Genomic DNA, 9,190 nt, shown 5'->3' on the forward strand with positions numbered 1-9,190 from the left:
CGCGTCGCGCGCCGCGGGAGCCGCCCGCCGCAGGTCGCTGCCCCGCCGGCGCGCCGTTCACCGCTCGTCGCGCCCCGCGGGAGCCGCCACAGGTCGTCGTCGCGCTGTTCGCCGCCCGCCGCCCATACAAGATCCAGGCATCCAACCCTTTCTCCACGAACCCACTCCAGATTGCTCCATTCATTCGGTCAGATTGCTCCACTGATTGTGCCTTCCTTCTGCTTCAGCCGTCACCAGGTGTGTGTTAAGGGAGGACCGGACACGCGTGTGCCAGGGAGGAGGATGCCACCACGCTCTTCGAAGATGTGCGGAGTTGTCGTGCCTGAACGGTCACCGTAGCTGCCTTCGAGGAGGATTTGTGCCTGCATCTTAATGTTCGCCAAGCCCATTACATCGCTGGTGCGGGACACACAACAAAACAAATCTGAACCTCAGCGACATATTTGCTGGTAAAGTCCTCTCCCTCTTATATCTCGGTAGGATGCATTCTTTAACGATTTATTTGCTGGGGTTTGTTAAGAAATTCCAAAGATTTCAGAATCTGTTTGGTTGTGTGGTTCACAGTCCCTGGGTGAACAAACTTGTGAGTTTGGTTGTTGGTAGCTTAATTATTTGGTCTTCTATCTAATAGACAGATGTCGAGTATAAAATTTGAATCCAACTCTAATTGAGAAGACTTGATTTTTTTTAATCCTGTTGATGGATGGCCTACTATTTCAACCTTTGAAATATTGCTGAATTTGTAACCTGTCAGATCAGGGTAGTTACAACCTATGAAATCTTCTTGAACGTTTGAACCTATGGGATTGGGGTAGCCAATTTTGTATCGTTGATACGATGGCTACATAAACAATTCAGCAAGTTACATCTGCTTCATCGGGTTGATGCTTCATGCTCAGCAAGTTTCCTTTCCCTTGAGTCGTTTTGCCTCGGTCGGTTTGTTCTTGTGCAGACAGATGTGTAGACCACATCTTGTAGACGGCTGATATGGATTATGCTCCACCCCTCCATGACTTCACTCGAGTTAATTCCGCGCGATGCGACTGACACAAAACTATCCTCGGTATCCACAAAGATCACCCTGAGTGATGGCCTTCCTAATATTTATTTATTTTCATTTTTCTTATGCTTATGGCTATAAGTTAACTCCAAATATGAGGTCTGTTCCTCAAGAGATTCATTTGTTGTATCAGAACGATTGCAATAATCCCCATGGTTAAGTAATGAATTCTCTTTTTTTACAAAAAAAAACTCCAAATAAGTTTTTTTTTAAATATGGCACAAAATTCTGATTACATCATGGTGATATTTTTTCTTGTAGGGAGAGAAGGAGGATAAAAGGTGCAGGTCCTCTTCACAGGATAGGTACAGACTTGACTAAGCGATTAATGTTGCTGCGGTTCATCTACATTCATTTTGGACATTGATTCTTGATTTACCCTTATTATTACCATATGGTAACTTAACCATCTCCATCTCTCATGTTAATTCTGAAGACCTTTTATGTGTCATGTCGACAAGGGTGTCTTTGATAAGATATCCAAGCAGGCTGCATGTGAGGTGAATCAAGGTAACTACATGATGTAGTGAAGTATAAACTCCTCTCCCTGTGAATTTTATGCCAGTTGGGCTTCATTTTAATGCTTGAGTCCTAATATTTCATTTCTCCAAGCTTTTGAGTTCTAATACTGTTCTGTATTCTGAGGTCTTGAACATTTGCCTGCACAACAATGATCTATAATAATTCCATTCTAAGCCTAGAGATAGTTGTACACATCATTTATTCAATCCTAAATTACTCTATGCTCTGAATTACTCCCGTGGTGCATTTTATGTCCCCCTTACATCTATATCTATGTCTTCTTACTCATATACATGCTTTCCCATGTAATCATCCTTAACAAATGTCATGTTCAATCTGTAACTACTTATCAGGGTATTTTCTGATTTTTTTATGTTGCCGCTTACTGATCTTACGACTTGGAGAGGAGAAGCCAAGTAGCAGCAATCATGCAGCTGTGTCATGCAAACAAACTGAGACTGCAGAAAGTCACTGATTGTACAAAACCAGAAAAACAAATTGCAGCGCAAGCATGCAAAGAGGCAATTGCGCAAATCAAACACATATTCAAGTAATAAGTCAGTGAGAGGCTTTATATTAGGCGGTGTACTGCAACAAGGTGCCTCCCTCCATCATCATTCCATTCTTCTCCTGTTCCCTATCTGTCAGCTGCACCTACAACCGGTGCCCCACTCTAGCTCGACAATTGACAAAGGCTACGTACATCTGTTGTGGTCGGCAGCGAGGCAAGCCCTCCTTTTAAACCATGTATGTTGATTTCAAATAGTAGAACTAATTCATACTTTGAAGTAATCAGGCTTCCATGGACGTTGATTTCCATTAAACAGTATTTTGCGAACTTCTTGTTCTCTGCAAATTTTGGATGCCACCGGTCAGTGTGACGCCCAAACCTTTGAGTGGCGTGTATGGACTTTGGATTGTTGACACTTTACAGCCTGGTGGCAAGTCTTTTTCTAATTGAGACAATTATTTAGGTGCTAAATCAAACAACATGTCTATAGGTTCGTTGAAATTCCCTAGACGAGTTACTTTCTGAATTCTGACTCTGAGTAGCCGACTCATACTTATTTTTGCGCCTTTAGTTGATTTGCTTTAGTGTGTTTGGTCTTTCTATTCAGGATCCTATCTGGAAAACTAGATGGTGTACAGATTCAGAGATGAACATGACGAACGATAGAAGGTCGATTTGGATTATTCTTGGTCCATAACTATCAATTATTCCACTGCCACACAACTGGTATTCCACTTACCCTTCCTTCCAATTTTTATTTGCAAATTTGTGATGTTTATGGTACCGTTTCAGTGGTTGATTGAAGTAGTGAGGATATTCTGACTATGATGAATTAACAAAAAATGTATTTATGCTGAACCAATCAATTTTTTATATTAAAATCCTTGCAGTGTTTGTGCTGGCAGGGAGAGAAGGAGAAGTAAGGTGTTGTGGGCAGGGACTGGTTGTGGGTACAAGTAAGAAGGCCAGATATGAGATGGGGGAAAGGATGCATGCAGGAGAAGAGAACAGACTGCAACGAAAGGCAGTTTGAGATGTAGCAGTGGACGCCTCTTCCATGATATTCAGGTTGGTGTAAGACTGCTCGCCTTAGATGCAATTGACTGGACATTCGGAGCTAGCTCTAGACAGGATAATTTAGATTGATGAACTATTTTGTGGTAGCACTCTGCGTGTTCAATGATGCCGCACACGTCCTCTCATCCCGTCACCAACGGCCTGGATGTGGCAGCTGCCGTCAACATCCCAACCGTCACCAGCACCACATGTTGAATGACATTGGCATCGTGTCACCGGGGCAGCAGCTCAACACCAGCATTATTCTGGTAATGCAAGCCCCGTTCCATCTCCTCTGTTTGCAGTCATTGTTCCAATATTACTGGAGATAAAATCCATTCTAGCTATCCTTGCTGAAGATCATTTGGTGGTGTTTGATCTAGACCAAAAATTTATTTGATGTTGTTTTCTGTAATTATGATCAGCTCAGTCGTAAGATATAGAGAGATCAATCACATCCGATCTTCGATTTAATGTAAATTAGATGCTTTCCTGAACCGCGGGTTGCCTGTTTCATGAACAGTACTGCCATTTTAAAAATCTAGGGCCTAGACTTGATGACAACATTATTATTTATACCGTTGTACTGGGCCATTTGTTAGCAGCAGACAATTATATGCCAATCTTTATAAAGTTGAGAGACTAAATTCCAGTGACAAAAAGCCTTGTCATACTGGCAGTTATTTTCCAATGAATGTCTGCATATCATCCACTTGACTTGATGTCTGCCTATAATAAAGTTGGCATGGACCTTCTGTTCAAAATAAAGCATGCTTGGTTTTTGGAGTTGCATCCATCAACTAACCTTAGAGGAATTCATATATCCACCACGCCGGTGCTTCTTTTGCACAATCTTATACATTAGGACTTTATACTCCTTCACAAAAAAACACCCTGGCAAAATATCCGTACGCTACTTTGCCTCATATCATAAGTGTAGTTTTGGTCACGTATGTTGGAAATATATGCTTGTTCTGCGGTGATGAATCACAGAATCAGAATGGAAAATCTGAATGGAAGTTATTATTTGTTCATGTGTTGATATAGTGATTCCGTTTGAACTTGAAGGATAAATATGGTGGAGCCTTTTTTTAGTAAAGTTTGTTTTCCCTTGGAATTATTGTTGTAAATACTATATTTGTGGGTGTGCAGTTTTTGATTGTCTATTCATGATATTTAGATAGATCGGATTCGTTCCTTTATAGCATACATGGACTTGAATTATTTTGTCATTGATGAATATGCATAATGTACTTTAATTTGTTGAGATTTCAAATGAGGTTGTAGGAATCAAAATGGAACTCTCATGTGGCTGACATCGGTTTTATATTATATTTTTAGATGAAATTTCTATATTTACTGATCTCAAGATATATTTGATTTCATTTTTGTCTCTTGAGACAAGGAGCGAGAAAACTGTTGATTTTGCGAAGAACAATTGTCACTGTATTGCTTTCAAGGAGGATGTTCCGTAGACAAACAAGTATGCAATCAACACTCATGATTTCAACTGGTTTCCAATGTACGTAGCATCTCTATCTGGTTATTTTGCTTTTTGGTTTGTGCACTCATGGAACGTGAAAGAATTGAACCAAACAATTTGCAGGGTGAATATTTAATATTTCATTTTTTATTCTACCTCATGAAAACTCTCTAGATAATTACCTGTGGTTCTCATAAAGTATAGTTGTGAGATAAGAATTTTGGTGCATCTAATCAACTACACTGAGAATGAAGCCGCATACAACATGCACCCCTTATGTTGTACAAGAACTGGTTAGTGTATTAAGACATACTAAGGTAATCAGGTGTCTTCACTCCATGCATATGATACTAAATTGTAGTGTTGCTTGAAAATCATTTAAATTATAGGTTGATTGTCATATTTTTAGTGTAATCATAATATCTTTAGAATTTGCATTTCTGGTTGTAACATCAGTCGAGGCGTGCATTGCTTGTGCACGCTTACTATATTCCTTGTGTATGAAGCTGCAATTGAAATATATACGCTATAGCATGTATGTGAGCTTACATTATTTGTTTTATAATTGCTGATTATGATTAGAAATAACATGTAGCATGGAAAGAAGGAACGACATGAGCTAAAAGATGCAGAAAAAGAGGATTAGGCCCGCAGATTGTTGTCAAAGAGAACATTGAGCTATGAGGGTGTTTTTTTGGGCAACACCGGCGATGGTCTCAGCAGCTAAATGATGGTGAACTGTAGCTGTTGTAATACTGTGAGAAATATATTATGATTAATTTTAACTTACCTATCCGATTTTTTTCATTGCGATGATCTGATAGGCCCCATATAGGTGTTTGGATGATAATAGGTGTTTTTCTGGGTTCGGAAGGGTGTTCATTAAAATTATTGATTGGTGAATTCCGGTGGCGGATTTAATTTCATATATGCTTTAGAAAAGTCTGTTAAGTACATATTACATCAAGATTTAAATTCATAGAGTATGTGAAATGTACGGTAAACCATTGCTCATGTAAGATATCGCTATATGTAAAATAAAGATGTACTCCCTCCGTTCTAAAATAGATGACCCAACTTTATACTAAAGTTAGTATAAAGTTGGGTCATCTATTTTGGAACGGAGGGAGTAAGTTTCATATATTTAAATATTATTTTTTAATCAATTTCTACCAAAACGTGCATTGCACGTGCAAGCTTACTAGTTACATAGAAGTAAAACATCATATTTCAACATAACCAGGAACAATTGAGTACCACAAAAGAGTACTTGAATATCTCCCAGGTTGAAGGAAAACTGTCCATCAAAATTGAGAGAGAGAACCTAAGGCATAGATTTCCATTTAACTTTACACTACAATTTGGCTGAAGACATATGAATCAGAATTATAATGCCTTATCAGTTCCTTATCAGTTCATCATGAACCATTTTGTAGTCTCAGCATGGTTCTACTTGTTTATTTTCAGTTCTTTATTTGCTTATAAATAATTATTATTGCCAAATTGTTTAATTTATCCACTTGTACAAACATATGACGGCATGTCTATACATAAAACACGACAATGATAACATTTTCTTTGAGAATCTTAACATAACCTATGGTCATTAAATTGCACTGTTCAAAATATATATCTGCCAGTTAATCGGCATATCAGTCAGTTAAAAATGACCTATTCACGCAATTAACTGGGTGGACCAATTTATCTGTCTAACAAGCAGATTAATCGGCTTGTCAGACCAAATTATTGGCTGGATCGATTAACTGCCTGGGCGATTTTGGCCCAAATTTAGCCTGTTCCCTCCCTTTACCCACAGCCTCCCACGCATTAGGTTGGTCCGTGATCTCTCCCGCTCATTGAGCAGCCCCCACGCCAAGCAGCCGTCTGCGTTGACCCTCCTCGAGCAGCTGCCTGCATCACCGCAGAGGACACATCTCCACTCCTCCAGCTGCTTCGTCATCTGCTCCTCCTGTCCTCTATCCATGGCATCAACAGGCCGCAAGGTAAACTCTTCTCCTCTGTGATGTAATACTGCTGCAGTGCTGCTCTCCTATGTAGTACTCCCTCTGTTCGGAATTAGTTGTCTCGGAAATGGATGTATCTAGAACTAAAATACGTCTAGATACATCCATCTCTGCGACAAGTAATTCCGAACGGAGGGAGTACCTAGAATGCACTGGTGTGGTGCATTTGGCATTTGCTGCAATCTATGGCTGCTTCTACTGCAGCATGTGCTCCAATATTGAAAAGCAATTCAGATGCAGCCTAGGATATATATAGACATGGCCCTAGTTAACCTACCAATGAATTCAGTTAATAGGCTGATAAGCCAATTTATCCCTGCTCAGCACCCAACCGATATGCTACCAGTTACCGATATCCTGAAGATTGTTAAATTGCATAAAAGTGAGCAAATAGATACTACAAAAATTAGTTCTACTTCTGACAATAAGTAAGAAGAAAACAATAGGAGGGAACACATTAGCTTAGCATCACCAATCAATCATATAGATATTATCTCAGAGGTGAGAGGAAAAACGCACCGATATTTCTTCCATGAATCCAAACAGTTGAGCAAAATGGAAGAAGGTATAAAAGACCCAAATCTCTTAGGGAGGTTGACCATTCCGACAACGTTTTCATTCAAGTCAATGACTAGGCCCCCATTGTCATACTACAACAATTCACATTACAAAACATGAGAGTTTACAGTAACAAGAAAAATGTTATAAAACAAATGACATAGAAAAACTAATAGTTGTAACAAATGTATATAATACTATCTCATGATAAGATATATTACCTCATTATCATCACCATGGTCATCTGGAGAACGGAAGTGCACATTGTGGTACCGCCGATACATGTTTGGATTCTTATATTCTGCCCTAGCATATGTTATCCTTAGATTTAAGGAATCATCTCTTCCGAGCCGAAAAACATCTTGAGCAAATTTAACATCTTCTTCACGAAAAGATGGTAACTTGATTGGTTGACCCACCTCAACATTCAAGAAAGCGATATCGTAATGGGGCTGGTAGTAGACCAGATCGCCCTTTGCACTGGTGCCATTTAGCAAATGAACAGTGACCTGAGAAGAAAGTTCCGGAACAGATTGTATTAGAGATTTGCACATATGATGTTTCCATTTTGTCATTAACTAGAGAAGGCCAAGAGCACAAAAAGCATGTCCTTTGCACTGGTCCCGTCTACCAAATGAACAGTTCTAAAAAGAAAGTTCCGGAACAGATTGTACTAGAGATTTGAACAATGCTTAATTAGTAAGAAAATCAAATATGATGTTCCCATTTTGCTATTAAATCGAAAGGCCAATATATATAGCACAAAAAAAACATGTCCTTGCATTGGTGTAATCTAACAAATGAACATTGACCTAAAAAAGGATGCGGGGCAGATTATATAAGATTTTTGAACAATGCTTAGTAAGCAAACACATGTGCCGTTTCCATTTTGTTATTATTAGGAAAGAGTGGCCAATAGTAGCACACACAAGAAAAACAAGAGAATTGCAACTAGTTAGATTTGCACCGAAGATTTATTTAGTTATTTAGTTATTTATTTGTGGGTGGAAGCGGCTGGGCTGGAAAAGAATGATACATTTTTTTAGAACAAACACAACATTTAACTCACATCAGCACGAGGAGCATACTCTTGGCCGCCTGACCAGCCGCTGTCAGGAGAATCCTTTGTGCGAATCAGACGCGCAGTTGTCAAAACAAGGCCGGTTTTCTTCTCCTCATCCCAATCGACCCAGAAGCCGGAGCAGCGTCTCAGCGGTTCACCATCTGCGTGAATCGATACATACATTTTTAAGTTGTGCGACGGACGATGGATCAATCAATTCAAAACAGAGAGGCTGCATATACACATACTACATACCAAGAGAGGATGAAACCCCTAGGAGAAATTTGGCAGCAGAGAGCGCGGCCTCGCTTGAATCACGGACGGCGAAGACCTCGGCGGTGTGAAACCTGGTCGGGGGTTTGAAGTAATCGAGCGTAGGGATTTTCACAGGGCGGGGAGCTATATATTGATCGAGAGTAATAATAATCAATTAAACAGTTGCGTTTACATCTTGAGTAAACAGACTGATGACTGATGAAAAAAATGGATGAGACGGACCTGATTCTTGGGCGCATTTCATCCTGGCCAAGTCGGCATCGCTGAGAACCCACGCGTCTGGATCAGGCAACGATGCCTCGTCTCTCCGCACACTCACCTTCTTCTTCTTCTCCGGCAAGGCCAAGGGATCGTCTCGGCTGGACCTGCTTCTTTTCTTGTCGGATCCATCCACACCCGCCGCACTCATCTTCTTTCTTGGAACCCTTGGCCGAGGGCAGGGCCGGGGAATGGTCGACGGGGTGCGGGGCCGCCACTGCAGGGCGTCGGCGGAGGGAGGCTCCGAGCCCCGGCCGCCACGGCGAGGGCCGAGGCCCGAGCAGGAGAGGGGGCGGACTCGGGGCGGCGTGGCTGTGGCGGTGCGGCGTGAGGAGGGTGTGGAGAGGGGCGCGGCGCGAGGAGGGGGCGGGCTGGCGGC

The 9,190-nt window shown here is 41.0% G+C and overlaps 1 protein-coding gene and 1 long non-coding RNA gene across 3 annotated transcripts in view; one reads left to right on the forward strand and one right to left on the reverse strand.

Moving 5' to 3' along the window:
• The window catches only part of LOC123110198 (serine protease HTRA3), an 11,696-nt gene extending 2,506 nt beyond the window's left edge, over window positions 1–9,190 (reverse strand). Inside the window, exons 1-5 of the mRNA XM_044530671.1 lie at window positions 8,776–9,190; window positions 8,533–8,676; window positions 8,284–8,438; window positions 7,436–7,723; window positions 7,176–7,306 (exon numbers count right to left, since the gene is read on the reverse strand). Of these exons, the coding sequence (XP_044386606.1) occupies window positions 7,176–7,306; window positions 7,436–7,723; window positions 8,284–8,438; window positions 8,533–8,676; window positions 8,776–8,962 (905 nt within the window). The 5' untranslated portion in view covers window positions 8,963–9,190. The remainder of the gene's footprint in view (window positions 1–7,175; window positions 7,307–7,435; window positions 7,724–8,283; window positions 8,439–8,532; window positions 8,677–8,775) is intronic.
• LOC123110199 (uncharacterized) lies at window positions 3,008–4,656 on the forward strand. 2 transcript variants are annotated; one of them, XR_006453219.1, is made up of 3 exons: window positions 3,008–3,161; window positions 3,258–3,418; window positions 4,550–4,656. It is a non-coding gene; the product is annotated as an uncharacterized lncRNA (long non-coding RNA). The 2 variants fall into 2 exon arrangements; XR_006453218.1 differs by having other exon boundaries at window positions 4,491–4,640.

This window comes from Triticum aestivum, chromosome 5B (genome assembly GCF_018294505.1).
Source record: "Triticum aestivum cultivar Chinese Spring chromosome 5B, IWGSC CS RefSeq v2.1, whole genome shotgun sequence".
In the NCBI taxonomy this organism is placed as follows: Eukaryota; Viridiplantae; Streptophyta; class Magnoliopsida; order Poales; family Poaceae; genus Triticum; species Triticum aestivum.